A 17,857-nucleotide genomic window follows, 5' to 3' on the forward strand; every position below is an offset into this window, starting at 1 on the left:
CCATATCGGTCGAGTTAAAGTTGACCGAAGGTTGAAATTTTGGCAGTTATCGTGATTTATATGAAAATATTTCAAAACTGATAAAAGCTACAACCATGAGTTTATTTCTGTTGTATTCTACATGAAATTGCGCATATTTCCATATATAAAACTTTATGTAACGACTAATATAAAACGGTGCAATCATTACGACAACGTGATTTAAAGAATTTCTGGCGGACGTAAGAAAAAAGTTTTTTCAAAGATTCACCATAAATTGAAATATTGTGCTAGAGACTTCCAATTTGTTGCAAAATGAAGGTAAATGATTGAATATTACTAGAATGTAAGAGTTTTAGCTTACAATTGCGTTTTTTTACCATTTCGGTCGAGTCAAAGTTGACCAAAGGTTGAAATTTTGGCAGTTATCGTGGTTTATATGAAAATATTTCCAAACTGATAAAAGCTACAACAATGGGTTGTATGTTGCTGTATTTTACATGAAATTGCACACATTTTCATATATAAAACTTTATGTAACGGCTAATATAAAACAGTGCAAAACTTACGACAAAATGACGAAAGAATTTATGAAATTTTTGGCGAGTTACAGCGGGCATAAGGAAAAAGTTTTTTCAAAATTCACCATAAATCGAAATATTGTGCTAGAGACTTCCAATTTGTTGCAAAATGAAGGTAAATGATTGAATATTACTAGAATGTAAGAGTTTTAGCTTGCAATTGCGTTTTTCGACCATTTCGGTCGAGTCAAATTTGACCGAAGGTTGAAATTTTTTGTAGTCGACGTATGGTACGTCCACTTGGCACCCAACAGACAATTTTAGTCGACGTATGATACGTCCAGTCGGCGTTTAAGGGTTAAGACCTCAGGTTTGTTAGTTATTAAAAATACAAATTGATTTGAAATTTGTCATTTGTTCATATACAGAACAAACCCTTGGTCTTAACATATGGGGAGACTTACTTTTGGTGGGAGGCTAAAGCTAGCTTTAGAACCGACTGATGGTTCGGCTCACCTGGGCTCACTTCCTGGCCATTTGTTAGAGCATAGGAAGGAGTCATATACCTCTCATCTGTTAAGTGAATGGTTACAGCCACACATCCTGGCTAAGAGACACATAAGAACTCCTGTCTCCATTGTGTCTTGGAAGAAGGAAAAGAACCTGTAATTGTCGGAAACAACAAAACTCACGTTAACTACCAACTTCCTCTCTCCCCTTGTAAGAGAGAGGAAGGGATTTGCTTCTACTAAGGAATTTTCTTTGTGTATGAGCAATCAAATATGGCAAATAGAATGAGTGCTCACTCACTTGTATTTAACCAGTTCCAGTAAATAATGGTTCAAATCTCTACGCTGCATGCTGGAAGAGGAGGAAAATTTGAGAGCGATGGAAGTGCCAAAGCCCCTAAAATCATGGATTCTTGCATGCACTGTTTTGGCATCTGTATGTGAAGAGGTACTGTATGCTTGTTTAATCACTTCACGTAGTCAAAAGGAGATGGTGTTCTTGGACACTTCTTTCTTGTACTGTCCTGTACTAACAAAAAGTCTTCAACATTCAGGTCTGAGATGTTGAGTCCTTTTTAGGTAGCTACGCAGTACAGTCGACTCCCGGTATATGCGGAGGATGCGTACCACAACCCCCCATGAATAGCTAAAATCCATGAATACTTGACACCCCTCTAAAAATACTAATAATTGCCTATTTTGATAGTTCAAACACCAAAAAAAAAAAACTCTAAAAATGGTTATACCTGAGTATTTTAATAGTTTTATCACAAAAAATGCATTTACTCACAAAAATTATAGGAAAATACAGTAATTAGTGAATATTTCTCTATGAAAAATACCATGAATAGGGAAAATTTACCAAATAATGTGTACACACATTCCACAGAAAAATCTGAAAATAGGTGAAGCCGTGAATCTGAAACTGCAAATAGGCAGGGTTCCACTATACCCTGACAGGACATAAAAGTAAGTCGTCTGGGTCGTTACCAACGAAATCTCCAAGGTTGGGGATCAAGAATGACTTGAACCTGTCATCATGAACTGAGGGATTTTGAGTCTTAGCTATGAATTCCGGGATAAATTCAATGGTTACAAACCCTCAACCCCCTTGAGTGTTTAACATTAAAAGAGAGTCCATGAAGTTCATCTACTCTCTTTGATGAAGCCAAGGCCATTCTGAGGGTCAAATTTCTGTCTGGTGACTCATATGGAGCACAAGTGAGGCTGCTAAGTACCAGAGTCAAATCCCAATTAGGAGGCTTAAGATCTCTCGGGGAAAAGGACTGTTCAAAACTTTTATGAAGCATAGAGATTTCCCATGAGGCAGAAAGGCCTACACCTTTCAAACGCAGAATGGCTGACAGAGAGAGTAGCTTCTCCCTATAGAGGAAAACAAGTAAGTCCGCTACCTGTTGAACAGAAGTTCTGACTGGAGAGAAACCCTGTTGATGACACCAATCACAGTACACTGGATCCCTGCCTATTCGTGGTTCCAGATTCGCAGCTTCACCTAGTTGCAGATTTTTCTGTGGAACATATATACACGTTATCTGCAGAAAATTCGCCTACTCGCAGTAGTTTTCATATAGAAATATTCACTAATTACTGTATTTTCATATTTACGTGACTAAATGCATTTTTCACGATAAAACTATTAAAATACTCAGGTATAAGCATTTTTTGAGGGGTTTTGGTGTTTGAACTATCAAAATAGGCAGTTATTAGCATTTTTGAGGGTGTCAAGTATTCACAGATTTTAGCTATTCGCGGGGGGGAATTTGTGGTACGCATCCTCTGTGAATACTGAGGTTTGACTACAAAAGTCCATTTCCCCTGGTACATGGCTGTAGATCATCTGAGATAGCCAGACATCTTTGTTGCTGCTCTGCGAGAAAAGCCTTTTGCTCACACGAGATACTGGATAGACTCCAGCTGTGAAGAGATAAGAACCTCTTGATGTGAGGTTGGCAAAAAAGGTTGTGTCGGGGGAATATGCCTCGGTCAACAGAGCTAGAAGATCAGGGTACCACTGTGTATGTGGCCACAAGGGAGCCACTGGGGTCATCCTGAGGTTCTGAGAAGTCATTACTCTGTTGATAACCTGACGGATCAGGCAAAAGGGGGGAAAGGCATAAATGTCCAGGTTGTCCCAAAGATGTTGCAGGGCATCTTCTGCCACTGCCCAAGGATCTGGAATGACCGAACAAAATACGTCTAGTTTTCTGTTGTATCAGGTCCTGATTATACCGCATACTTGTGAAACTTAAGACATTTGACAGAATCCTGAAACAATAGCAGAGGGTACCAGAAAGACTCAAGCTAGTGATGTTACTCTACTATAAGACCAGATCTTGAGAGATGTAGTTGTAAGTGTATCAGAATTTGAGATAAATGTTGCTATCCATCTAGAAATCAGTGCCAAACCCTTTAACTGTTTATGACAGAAGTGTACGAACTTACACAGCCGTACAGAAAGTTCCTTAGAACTGCTTTGTGCAGATGACCAAGTGTTAAAAGAAGAATCTGAGGAAGAATTGGTAAAAGTTTTTAAAAGGTGAAGAATTGAATAAAGAGGAGGGGACTGAAAATTACTCTCAGTAAAACCAAACTAAGTTAACTGTAAAAGAGGGAAAGAAAAAAAAATACTGTTAAGAAAGTAGCCATATGGTTCATGCTGGAAAGGTGTTGGGGATAGGTGAACGGCAAAAATGCATTACAAGAGCAAACGGGGAAGAGGGGAGTAAAAAGCTGTGGTGATATATTGGCATAATCCAAGCAGTAGAGCATTTCTGGTACTGTACCTTGGGGGTACACTTGACTGTGAAGTAGAAATTATAAGAGCAGTAAGAAAGAGTAGCTACAGCATAGCTAAAATGGAGAGAATTAGGCTACTGGTGAAAAAATCATCCAATAAGGGTGAAGATGGCCTGTACTCTATGCACTTCAAAACAGAAACATAGACATTAACAAGGAAAAAGTATGATCGCATACTGTTAAGATTCATGGTTAGAGTAGAGTGAGACCATATTACAGATCAGGAAATGGTAGAGATGTGGTATCAAGAGGTTGTAAAAAGACTGATCACTCAAAAATTGAGATATGGTCTGGATATAGGGTGAGAAGAGATGAGGAATAGTTGGTCACTAAAGCAGAATATATGGAAGTATCAGGACAAAGCCCTGTAGGAAGACCAAGGAGATCATGGAGAATGCAGACAGATGACCTAGAGTTCAGGCAGAAAGAGCACAGAACAAAGAATTGAAGAGAACTCATTTTATATTTAATTCTATAAAGGCATATAAAGGAAAATCTTTAAAACATTTATGATGATTTTGCCCCATCCCAGTAGATTACATTCCCGAAATCACTTGTGTATTTTGTGGGACAGACTTCCAGAAAAGGCATTTCATGAGAATTAAACAATTGAGATGACAAGCCCACATCTTTATTATTTATTGTATTGGCTGAATATTTTTGTTATTTTTAGGAGGACTCAATCTCTTCCATTGGAATTACTATAGCCACTCATCAAAAGCATTAAAATTTTGAATATTCATCTTTTTGTCAAACTTTGTAGTAGACATCTTCACCTCTAACTCCCCCTCTTTAATACCCAAGTAGCTCATGGTTCCACAAGCCAATACACTGTCATCATGCTTATCATTCTTACTATGGTACACAGATTTATGCTTCTGATAGCCAACCTTTCCTTGGAACTATTCACATATTTCTTGGCAAATATTATTTTTGCTTTGCTTACTGAATATCATTCACTGTCTGCTTCTTCATTCCAAAGCAATCACATAGCCTAGCTACATTCCAACCACTACCCATTTTAAATCATTTTTTTGTACCACCAACCAACACTTTTGCATGGTTGTAGGCACATGAAGCATAACACCATAATTGATTAAATATTTGTAATCAAGAGGTGCCCACAGTACTGTACGACCTCTAGAGACAAAGTAACATTCAGGGAAACAAGTATAGAGCTGATGCCAACATGATGGACAACAAATAATGTAGGTATTGTAATGTGGGAGCATGCTGGGTCATGGGATGCCATCATTTATCTGACACCAACAAGTTCAGCCGAATGTTCAAATCCTGCTTCTGTTATTTTCTTGCATTTAAAGAAACTGTCCGTAAATATCTGAAACTGCAAAATATGTGTATGAACATCTCATTATGTGGGCTAACCTGGTAATTTCCAAAATCCTTAATTAAAGGGAACTTTGATGTTTTGTTTTTGACATCCATACACTTATTTTGTTTTATTCATCTTTTTCCCACATAAATAATTTTCATTCACATAGTAACTTTATAATTCTTTATCATCCATAATCCATAATTGAGGGGTCTAATTTTCAGGTTCTCTTCCTGTCACCCCTACAGTATTAGTTTTATTCAATTTTTCCCATTTTTAATTTCATTCACACTAACTTTTTTCATTCTTCATTATCCATTATTCTGCAATCTCATTTATTCATCCAATCTTTCTTTTATATCCTCCTCTTTCCCTTTCTTTCTCCTGTTCTTTTATATCCTCCTCTTTCCCTGTCTTTCTCCTGTTTCAGTGTTATCACCTGGTGTCTGTTCCTTCTCACTCCTGTTTGATACATATATCTTAGCAGTGTGATAAAATATATGCATTTGCATGAAATGGAAGGATGAAAAATTACCCTTTAAAAGGTGATGATAGAGATCAAAGGAATTTTTACACCCAATTCTCACATGAAAAGTTTCCAAATGTTGTAAAATCTTAATCTTTATCATCATTAATTGCTTTGTGTCCAATCTTATTTCATCCCATTTTTTGGTTATTTCAATCTTTTCATGAATTATTTTACCAAGCCCAACATAACCTTCTGTTGTGTGCACTTTTTCTTAGGAATATTTATCAGGTTTTATCCACTTTCCTTCAGTATGGAAAGGTTGAACTGTCCTCTGTTTTTAGGCTGAGTAGCAAGGGGTGGTTATTAGGTGGTTGGAAGGATACACTTAAAGAGGTTTTCCCACCATTGCTTTTCCTTTCATTTTGACTTTTTTACGGCATTGTTTATCATTGGTAATGGTAACATACATTATTAATGATATGTAAATCACAATAATAGAGTTGTCAATAATTTTTTAATAACTTTTTGCACTATTCCATCTCTTAGTTCTTGTATTAACTTGTTTGGGGTGTGTATAAGTTAATGATGTAATATCTCTTTTCTTGCAGCTCAGTTTAGAATGCTCTTTCATTTCTTTACTCCATTACCATTCATTTATTTAGCAAAATGAAATACATAAGATAAAATAAAAACTTATTCTTGTATCAACTGTGTTAAAGATTGGGTAATTCATGATGTAATATTCTCTCTTCAAGTGCTTTAGCAAGTATATAATTCATAACATATACTCTCTCCATTACCATTCATTTATGTAGGAGCATGGAAAATAATTTAGAGGTTAATGTAAAAGAATATCGTTATCAATCCAGAGTCTTCCTTCAAAGATGACATCAAATAACCTTTTTAAGATTCTAAGAGCACTGGTCATTGCTTATGGGATTACACAATTCATTTGAAACAGATTTATGCTTTAGGGTTGTCCTTTCTTCACCTGCTCTTATTTGCATATTTTCATCCCTGTGAAATAGTGGGTATTCAGTTTTCTTACTAACAAAATAATTGTGGATATAAGCTGATGGGGTAAATAGGTGATAATCACTTGAAACCTACCTCCAGTTTTCATATGATTATCTGAGATTAACATAATTTTTCCTGTCAGGATTAGTCATGATGGAATGCATCCTAATCGTATAAGCAGGGACTGATATACTGTATTTATGTATATTTACTGTGTATGCAAATAGATTATTTTTTTAAGTGTTGCTGATAATAGTATATATGTAGAGGATATTCAAATAAAAATGTAAAAATCTAAAGTCTATAATTGCATAAAAAAAATTTTTGGCATTTAAATCCTACGACATAAGTCTCACTTTCATTATCACTGTCATGAAATGCAATAGTCACGAAGAAATATATTCCTTTAAATAAGATTTTACGAGGTCAAAATTCACCTGAAGTTGGATGTGGCAGCTGTATTACTTATCCTGACTGTAGGGGATTAAAAATCAAATTGAGTTAAAATTGAAATGCAAGAATCTGAATCTAACTGGAAAGATAGAAAAAATACAATAAGAATTCAAGATATAAGGACTGGACATTAGCTCTGTGGATCACTGTGCAAAGGAATGGGAAAACAGAGGCTGGCTGTGGGTAATCTGTATATTTATTCAATAACAGATGGAAATGGAAGAGAAGGAAAATGCAGCAAAAGGTAGCGACTGACTGACCAAAGAGCAGTCGGTAGAAGATTGCTACTGGGAAGATTTAAATTAAAATAGTGTAACATTAGTATTACATACCAATCAATGAAGGGGAGCAAAGTTATTACGTCCCAATCCAATACATATATCCGAACATACAGGGGAATGCCTTCAGTATCTAATTAATGGGATTACTGAAAGAGAAGCATTACCACTCGGTTATGCCTCTTTAAAATATGCCCTTGGCCGTGAAATCCAAGAGAGACGCAGGGGAACAACGGCCTATGCAAGGCTATCAAAAATCGTGGTTTTGTATTAATATCAAGCACACACAATATATACATAAAAATACAGAAAGATCCCACCAGGATAAATAAAGAGGTTAACGACAGTCAGGCAAAGAGATCTGAAAACACGTCTGCAATGCATGACGGCCAAAAGCAAACTGGAATGTTTACATCTGGGCAGGCAGGTAATCCCGCCTGCCTGATGGTAGTCACTCCCTAACCACCTTGTTCGAGAGTTTAACGGCCATGTCCAGCTTCGCCGTAAGTAATTCCTAATGTAAAGGACCGATGGTTTATATATCGTGTCAGAACAAATACTGTACAACTTATGAAAAAGTGACAAACAAGATACCATCTGTCGATGGTCCAAATCATAACTGCCAATACAGTATTAGGAAAACAGAAACCTACCACCACAAACCACTCTATCTAAAAGAGATAAATTTCTGGCAGAAGCAGACATCCACACCAGAGAACAGTATCTAGTAAAGGAAGCACAAATGACCTAAAATAGGTTACACTGATTTTATCACTGGTATAAATATAAGAGGCTTTACGAACAATACCCAACTTTCTTGTGGCACTTGAAGAAGAAGCATTACTAGGAAAATAGAGAGTGGGAAGAGCTGTTTTCTGACAGAACGTATAAAGATGGGAAACTCATGCTCCTAACCTTATTTCCTGTCCTGGTGTTAGAAGAATCTTTTTCTGCTTTTTCCTATTCTTATCTGCTTCTCTCATCACCTTATGCTTTAAATAAACATCTCTTACTTCATCTGACCAAACAACACATTGATATCACTGCGATCGTTAACTATAGATATATACTATACAGTATATATCTACTGTTAGTGTCTTAATACAGTTTCAAACATTATAAAAATTAGTTTCTTAGCTTCATCATCAGACTGATTTGTCCACGTTACCGTTTTTTCAACCCGAGATCTTTTGCTTGTCAGTCAACTGAATATCAGCTTTGAATAGTATTTTCTCTACTTCTAAACCTTTTCTAATGGAATACAGTACAACTTTTTTTCAATTACTCTGTTCAATTAATCTCACTGAACAGATCACATATTGGCCATGAATAGTATTTTCTCTACTTCTAAACCTTTTCCAACCGAGTACAGTACTACTTTTTTCAATTAATCTCACTGAGCAGATCACACATTGGCCACTATCCCTCTTCCAACTAGTGCTACCAGAGGCTCCAGTAATTTCTAAATTTCATATTCAAATGAAATGGACTTTTTTGGGGGGAAGGGTTTACTTGAAAAATTAACATAAAACTGCTGGCATAAGATTACATTAACTTTAAAAATAAAAATGCTCGTCTGATGATGAGGTGGATCATCTGTCCATAGAACAAAGTATTCAGCCACCCTTACCTAAATAATCAACTTGGAAGGCACCATGTCAAAAATCACCCTTAACCTTTAGGAGTTTGAGGTTTGAATTTCATTCACATTCCAAACCTTCCTTAGCATTTATTATTTTAAATACAACACTAAAGTGTTCACCAAATGCACATCTGAAGTTATATATAACAGAAAATATGTTTATATCTCACAAAATGGTGTACTTCACAAACACAACTGTACTAATAACTTAAAATGAATTTGTGGCAACACATTTTATGCTTCATGATGAAAAAATATCTTTCCTACCTATTATGTCAGGATTGCACAGCATTGATCTGTGTGTAATAAATTTTTTTCAATGAAGATTCTTTAAGTTACATGTAATGAGACTTGTTTTTTCATATTAACACCATCTATCACAATTGGCCTTAATTCAGTATTAAATTTCCCAGACAGCTAACCTCAGAAGTCTTCAAGACCGAAAGAGAAGAGCAGCTAAACTCACTGACTTTAAAGGTATAAGGGTATGCACACTTTGACGCATGAGATACTGCCAAAAAAACAAAAAGCAAAGCCTTACACATGGGGTAATTGACTGTACAGTACTCTGTGATACTTCAACAACATGAAGAGATCAATCAACCATTCAGACATGTGCAAAGGTTTATAACCTAGGAAGATCTCTAATATTGTGAATGGATTGGTAAAAATTAACCCCCACCCCCATTTCCCTTTCTGCTTAAAAGACTCACATGTAAAATTTGCAAAGATGGAATGACATAACATACCTGCATTCAGAATGACCTTCAACTCATTGTTCCTCTTAGGGGTGGCAGAGGATTAGTAAGTTTGATCTCTGCACACACCTGAAAAAATTTGTTTGAATGCATGCTTCATATCCTGATGCATAGACAAGGAATATGGAGCTATTAATTCAAAATGTTAGCCTCTTCATAAGTGAAGGAAAAGGTAGAGGCCCTCTGCATAAAGAAGCAAAGAAAATACAGTAAGATGCATTCTTAAGTAATGGCTATATGAGCCTTGGTGACAATGTCAAGGACAAAGGTAATCCAAACTGAAGACAACTGCCAGAAGCAGGGACTGCCTTACAAACAATGTTCCTTGCTCACACTCCTCAAAGAATCAGCACCTAATGAGAAACTGGACTTCATAGAGAGTTGGTACAAGAACAGCATTCAAACCAGCTCATGAGTGGTCCTACCCAGGTAGCTGGAATGCTCATCAGGAAGCCTTCATTAAGTGCAAGAAGAAACAAGTAAAAAATGCACTGAAGTTTCTTCAACACAACTGAGTTTTCTGTACAGCATATAATCAAGGCCACCAAAAATAGATCTATCTTTCGGTCGTCTCGGTATAATGCTGTATGAGTCCATGAAACTTTCAACCACAGCCCGGTGGTGGCCTGTCCTATAGCACTGCCAGATGCATGATCATGGCCAACTTTAACCTTAAATAAAATCAAAACTAATGAGGCTAGAGGTCTGCAATTTGGTGTTTGATGATTGGAGGGTGGATGAGCAACATACCAATTTGCAACACTCTAGCCTCAGTAGTTTTTAAGATCTAAGGGCAGACAGAAAAAAGTGGGTACAGAAAAAGTGTGGATGGACAGACAAAGCCATCTCAATCGTTTTTTTTTACAGAAAACTAAAATCAGAGGTCCATAGATGCAATAACTTTCAATCAGCATAGCTTCAAGTACAGTACTTAAGAAAGGGTCATATTTCATCCTTTCAATGTATACACTGACAACTTTTTCTGGAAGTGCAGACTGCTGAAGAGGATTACAGCCACAAGGAAAGAGGTGATGAGTGGACTGACAAACTTTGGAATAGCAGCTATAGCAAAAGTTTCAACAAGTTCCTGGAATGGTCTACTAGTAACTGCTGGAGGTCCACCAACCAGTTCTGGTCCCCATCTGGTCCCCATAGTAAAGTCTGATCAGATGAAATAGAGGAGAGATATATATACATCATGGCTATCCTATCTGTTAATCATGACACCAAATTTCCAGGCAACCCACATTAAAGTTTCATCTTCCAAGCACAAACCACTGGACAATCTTGACCCTGCTGACCTCTGTCTAGTTGAAGATTTTATGGTTTCACAGGAAAGCTAAGTTATTGGTAAAAATGCTGACAAATTTATTATGTGAATGCTATAAACAGAACCAGGAAAACCAGCATAAATTTCAGGATGAAAACATGTTGATTTCCTCCAAGAGATCTGCCAGTCTATGTACTGGCGTCAGTTGCAGAAATGGACCCAGTCTTGCCACCGTCCTGTTTTATTGTCAATTAGGACAAATAAGTTGTCTGGGTACATCAACAGCCTTATGTTGGGCTGGTCTATCCATGCTGCCACTGGAACTAAATTACTGTTAAAGATCTGTGGAGCGGTCAGCAGCCTGAAACAAAGGGAATGCTGCTGAAATACCTTCCCCCTCAGTTGAAGCAAAAGCCATATCCTTGGTGCTGGATGCACTGGGACATAAGAATAAGCATCCTAGATATTAATAGATATCAGGGAGCCACTCACCATGATGGATTGCTTTGCCAACTTCAATGTCTCCAAGTGGAGGATGAGGGGCTGTTGCAGGTAATCACTCAACAAGCTGAGGTTACCTTCACCTTTTCCCTGGAGGATCACTTGATGACTGAAGTCCCATTCTCTATTACAAGAATAACCACTGGGTCCAACAGATGATTACCATACCTACTCTTGCCAGAAGATAATGACAAGAAAATCATTATGGAATTTATTAAATCAGTCTTGCAGGGGACTGTGCGACTTACATCATAACTAGAGTTGTCTTGGCAATAACTTCTTTAAAATAACTAGTGGGATCCAAGATCCAGCATATCAAAGGCATTAGTGATGGAAATCTGGCAAATACAACCTCTACAAGTTCTACTACCATCCATTAGAAGCTTCCCATCAATGAGGATGGCTTCAGTTCCCATGGTGAGACGGCATCCAAAAGGCCTCCTGTCTATGTGTATGACAAAAAGTCTTTAATCTCAGCTCTGTAACAGATTCTTCTCTTTACAAGAAGTAAGGTTGCCAAAGCGGGAACATCTCACAGACTAAGATATATTTTTGAAATTGGAGCATCCTGTACTGTTAAATGGAAAACTCAAAGCGGACAAAATTGCAAAATGATTTAAAAGACTTTTTTGAAATGAGACTTACCTTATATAGCTTTACCTTCCATGGTAGCAAAGGTGCAATTTAAAGTTCTCTCCTTTTTCTGTAAGTTCCAGTCTATCCTGTCTACTTCCCCCACCCTCCACCAGGAGACTGATAGGTATAAATGCCAGCTGACAGGCAGCATCCTCCTGTTTCCTGTATAATCAACTGGTGCTTCTGGAAAGTGAAACTGGTCTCAGTCTTCTTTTGCTTATTTAATATTTGCCCTGGACTTTCTTTTGGATTCTGATTGGATTTTGTTTGAGATTATGATGGATTCTAGTAATAGCAGGCAAATTTGCAAGGTAAGCATCTGCCATAAGCTATATTCATTTCCAGTTGATCGACATGACTTGTGTTCAGTGCAGGGGTGTCAATTCGGATTTTGACAATAGGTGTGATGTTTGCAAGACCCTGGAATGAATGTGATATGCTTGCATATGTTAAATATTGTATGGGGAGGGAGACTGACAGGTTTATAAAGCAACAAAAGCATGATATTGCTAAGGTTATTGCTAGTAAGAGAGAGATAGACAGGTTAAGCCCTTCCCCTTTCCCTTGTCTTTCAGTCCGCCTTCCTCTTTGTATTCTCATTCTCCGGTTCCCGTCATAAACTTCCCTTTCACCTCAGGATAGCAAGATGAATAAATATGAGGCAGAATTAACTGAGGTAATGGGCTATTAAGCAGTAAGTTGAATAAATTAAGAGTATTTTATCCACATTACCCTCCCTCAATGCTTGCTTGATTTCAGGTAATCCCCCATCGGAAGGGGCAGCATCCCCACTCCTGTCTAGTCATACTGATGACATACCTAGTCATGCCCCCTCCAAATCTGGCACTGCTGGAAATTGCTCTGACCCTAGTGCCAGATCTCATTCACCAAAGGATTGCTCTGGCCATCTTAAGGGTATAAGTCAGTCAGCATCATTTGCTTCTTCACTTAGCATGGCTGCATCATGTAAACTGGTAGCCAAAGGTATTCTTTGGGTTTATCAACTTGTGACACTAGTAAGCCTATGTAATACTCCACATCGTGTGTTACTGAGCAAGTCATTGGATGAATATTTCCACAAGACCTTTCTTTGCTTAGACGACGATTAGATTTCACGACATCAACAGTGATTGTTAACATTCAAGATTGGGAGATCACAATACAGACTGTTCACCAGTCTACACTTCTCTGCTACATTGTGCTTCATGATCACAAAGGGATCTTGTTGAATGTGATATCTTAATGCTCTGCTGTGCTGTGCTGCTCTGCGCTGAAACATTTTATGCGTGCATTCACCTGAGCACCATAGGAGCCTGTAGTAACAAGTGCCAGAGAAGACAAATATATTGCCTGACCACAACAGCAGCCAAAGATATGACTCAGTAGCAAGAATAGACCCTGCAACAGAAACAAGCAAGAGTTGCATGGTAGACAAGAGCAGATGTACAAATGGACAGCAAAACATCTCTAGCACAGCAGGAACCAATCAAAACACCAAAGGTAACAGAGAAATAGGTCAAGCAGCTGCCACTGGGTCAGTTAGCACACTGGACACAAGCACTTTAGGTCAAAACAGCACCAGTATCAAAGACATAACTGAAACTGTGCCTTGGCACTAGAAGATAAAAATTCAAAAAACTTGAAACACTTGTATGAAGATGGGAAGTCAATCTGTAATTGATATGCAATTATGAATATTTTTCAAGCAAAAAATCGTAGAAGAAAAAAATTGGAAGTTTTATTAAACAACAATAATCACAAAACTTATATGTCTGGGAGAAGTCAACACTGCAAATTAAGGCTAATTTTGATGGATTGGTTTGTCACGAAAGAATTATTTATGCTTTGTTACAACACCTTTCACATACAGTAATGTATTTCTTGAATTCCTGCACACCCTTTTCTATTCATAGAATTAAAACACACTTCCCTGTACAGTATCTCATACTGTCTCTGTGAATAGTGATGCTTATCTCCATACATTATTAGCTTCAGTGGTGTATAATTATACCATACATTATTAGCTTCAGTGGTATATAATTACTGACATTTCATTCATTGCTTACCTCATCCTAAAGCTTCCAGGCACACAATATAAAATGTTTTTCAAGCTATGGGATACCTTTGCTGGGAAATAACTACTCACTTTATTCATTGCTTACCTTATCAAGCTTACAGGAAAAATATTAAATGTTTTTCCATCAAGCTATGAGTTAGCTCTTCTAGGAATTATTCACAACCCACCATGCTTTTCTTTAAGAACTCTGTCAGCTTTATTCACAAATATATGATCCTCACTTTGAGATGCAACATGAGCATATCCTCTCTCATCTAGGTATGCAACCAAATCATCTGTGGTTGCATGCTCAATGGCTAATACCTATAAAAAAATACAAAATGGTATACATATTAGAAAGAAATGTACACTGTAAAAACTCAAATATTTCACACCATACAGCCCAGTTAGTTACTGGAACGTATGCAAATATAAATGGCAAAACACTAATTTTTAGAATGTCTAATCAGCCCAGTGAGTTAATGGAACTTATGCAATACTGTAATATAATACAGTAATGGCAAAACACTAGTTTTTAGCATGTCTATTAGCCAGCTCTTCCAAGAAGAGTTAATCTTACTGTACAAGTCAAGAGCTAATTGGTAACAACAATTCCCAAACCAATGACAAGTGTGTTTAATACAATGGCCATTAGTAGGTTCCAGTATCCAAAAACGTTAATATACCTTGTTACATATTATTCACAATTCCATGCTACCTAATTCATCTATAAACAGATACCCTAAAATGCAGTGAATTTACATGCCAAGATAAGCTATCTTTTCATGGTAATTAACATGATTTCCTTCATCATTAACCCTGCGTATTCAAATTTAGTTTCCTCCTAATTAAACAATGAAGAGTAACCTCTCAGCATGACATTAAGTCTTTTAGTGTAGTTCATCTTCTACTCTACAGAATGCTCTAACAGACTTTGTTATACAGTTTTACTGTACAGTATTTAGAATTAGCATATATTGTACAGATACTGTATATGAATTTTGCTTATTACCTGTTTATAATTTACAAGGATTAAAGTGGATAAAAACATTTCTACTTAAATTCAACATCATAACAGGAACCTCTCAGGTGAGAGACATTGGTACTATCAAGTATGCCACAGAGATCATAACTTGTAACCCAAGTACATAATTAAACAGTACAGTACCTGAGGAATTACTTAGACTACATATCTAACAACCCACTGAGTCTTACACAACCTCCCTAGCAGCCAATGACTTAAGTGATAGCACTGGACTACCTCTACCACTGTATATGGGTATTGCTAATATGCTTTCAGCTTTTTGCTTTATTCATAAAGTTTCATGTTAAATTTGTGTGTACAGTACATATTTTCATAATGGAATTATTGGCCACAAGGAGCTTTACAAAATTTAGGTTTACAAGGTCAGTTATCTTATGCATAACCAATTAACAAATCTCAAAACATTACAACAGGATTAAAAATGCTGTATACTGTACATATATCAGTCACTTGGTCCAAGATATTAAGTCCAGTTAAGTATATTGATGGTGATGGTTAAGAATACTGAAAAAAAGGCTCCTAATACCCGGTGCCCAAGAGCAAGAGTACAGTACAGTATTTATTACATTTAGTTCTTGTGAAATCTTGAAGAGTACTTTGATTAGCGGTGTGATTCCGATTAAGATACATTGTAGAGGTGGGTGATAAAACAATGTAGAAAGTTTTACCAAATGTCAATTTATGACTGGATTCAAAACTGGCTTTACTATCAAGTTTAATTTATGTAGCATTCAATTACTCCTCATTATTATGCAATACTTCCCTTTTTGTTAAGATAATGCTTAAATTCAATAATCACCATTATTACTAACTGGAAAGTATATACTGCAATAAAGGTATCATATACTTACTGAGAATGACAATTTGTCCCAAGGTATAGTATCAAGTATCCCCATCTCAGCTCTTTCAACATCTAATGAAAAAAAGTCAATATGGGTTCTGCCCAAAGCTTTGATGACTGTGTAGACAGGTACACACTGTACTTCCATCATACCTTCTATCTGAAAGTAAAAAATAAATTTCATGTGAAATTCATCATCATCATGAATACTTTTACATTAGTTTTCCCCATATGGAGTTAAATGTGAAATGAGTTCTCTCCACAGTCTTTTCTCATGTGCTTTGTGTCCGAACTCACCAAGGTCACAGAAAAGCTTTATCTCTCCTAAGATCTGCCCATCATCATTACAAGGTTCTCAACTCCTGTCTGTTTCCCAAACCAGCTGTATGTCTCTCTTACAAGAAAATCAATATTTGTTGGCAGAGTTTCTGCTAAGGCATGAGATACAGCTAACAGAATAGAGTGACAGACACACCTTATCATGAATATCTTAGGCAGGTCAAATTCCTTTCTCGACAATTCACATACGCCATTATTTAGGCCAGTGTATTAACACTCGCACTGTCCACCCCAGCTCCAAGCAATTTCTTTGGATTAAGATCCACATCTTCAAGAAGATTCTTGATAGCACTCACAATGCTCACAGCTGTTCCAGATTCAATTTCAGCAAGCCATAAATGTGCTGATACCACTTTCTTCAACTTTTGGCTGAAATATCTAATAAAAACACCAAGTAACTTGACAACACTTATGTCTGTTGACTCATTTTTTATTAAACTATATTTAGCATCACCAATGTCTTCTCGAAGGCACTGGATAAAATGAGGTCTTAACACATTCATGAGCATTTCTTTGCGATTCGTTCTGTGCATTTTTACTTGGGTACCTATTTACTGTCACTGAGAGCCTTCTTGCTAACTTCAACATGATCAGAAGTCGTGTGTTATGCAACATATAAAGCTAATTGTCCTTCAGCCTCATTAGTTGCATATTTCAGGGAAAGGTCAAGGTCAACTTTTGTGAACTTTATTTTTGACTGTCGCACATTTGGAAACAGTTGGGCTGCTCTTACATGTTTGGCACTGCTAGCATGGTTATGTAAGTCATTCAATTTTGCAGCCATTTCACTTTTACAAAATATGTAATATGCTCTACAGTATTCTGACTTTTTTCCACTGGCTTTAATCAATCCTTCAAATCGGGGAAAGCTTCCCAACTTTTCCTGTAAGACTGGGTGTACTTTGGACCCATTTTTATGGAGGGAACACAGAATTCACAAAAGAAAATTAGATTGCACAGAGACCGATTCAGCACTGATCTATGCTGACAACGAACTAGTCTTGTATATGCTCAGCGCCAACTGAAAAAGTCGTTTGGAGATGACAGAAATTGCGGAATATCTTATTTAACAATTTCAGTCTAGGTGGTCAACATGTGATTTGCTCTAGGGCAGATTACTAGTGTCTCCTCCTTCCAATCAGAGGAAAAACACTGGAGTTGTCACCACAGGCAAAACTAAGTCTTAATGGGAGATATATAAAGACCAAATCTGAATGCATCCCTTACATACATCTGCTCTAGACTTGAGTCAAGGATGAGGCTCACAGAGGGTGTGGGGGAGAGCTGAAGGGCAGATTAAGCCTCCTTCTGCTGGGCTGATTGAAAAGTGGCCAGATATGTTGCTGGTTTCAGTAGAAAGTGGCTGTAAAGTTGCTAAATGCAAAATATAGTG

At 37.0% G+C, this 17,857-nt stretch overlaps 2 protein-coding genes across 2 annotated transcripts in view; one reads left to right on the forward strand and one right to left on the reverse strand.

Moving 5' to 3' along the window:
- The window catches only part of LOC136833435 (T-cell activation inhibitor, mitochondrial-like), a 104,081-nt gene that overhangs the window by 82,531 nt on the left and 3,693 nt on the right, over nt 1-17,857 (forward strand). The window lies entirely within an intron of this gene.
- The window catches only part of LOC136833436 (uncharacterized), a 30,589-nt gene continuing 19,666 nt past the window's right edge, over nt 6,935-17,857 (reverse strand). The window contains exons 6-7 of the mRNA XM_067095597.1: nt 16,136-16,285; nt 6,935-14,563 (exon numbers count right to left, since the gene is read on the reverse strand). Of these exons, the coding sequence (XP_066951698.1) occupies nt 14,417-14,563; nt 16,136-16,285 (297 nt within the window). The 3' untranslated portion in view covers nt 6,935-14,416. The remainder of the gene's footprint in view (nt 14,564-16,135; nt 16,286-17,857) is intronic.

This window comes from Macrobrachium rosenbergii, chromosome 51, assembly GCF_040412425.1.
Source record: "Macrobrachium rosenbergii isolate ZJJX-2024 chromosome 51, ASM4041242v1, whole genome shotgun sequence".
Taxonomy (NCBI): domain Eukaryota; kingdom Metazoa; phylum Arthropoda; class Malacostraca; order Decapoda; family Palaemonidae; genus Macrobrachium; species Macrobrachium rosenbergii.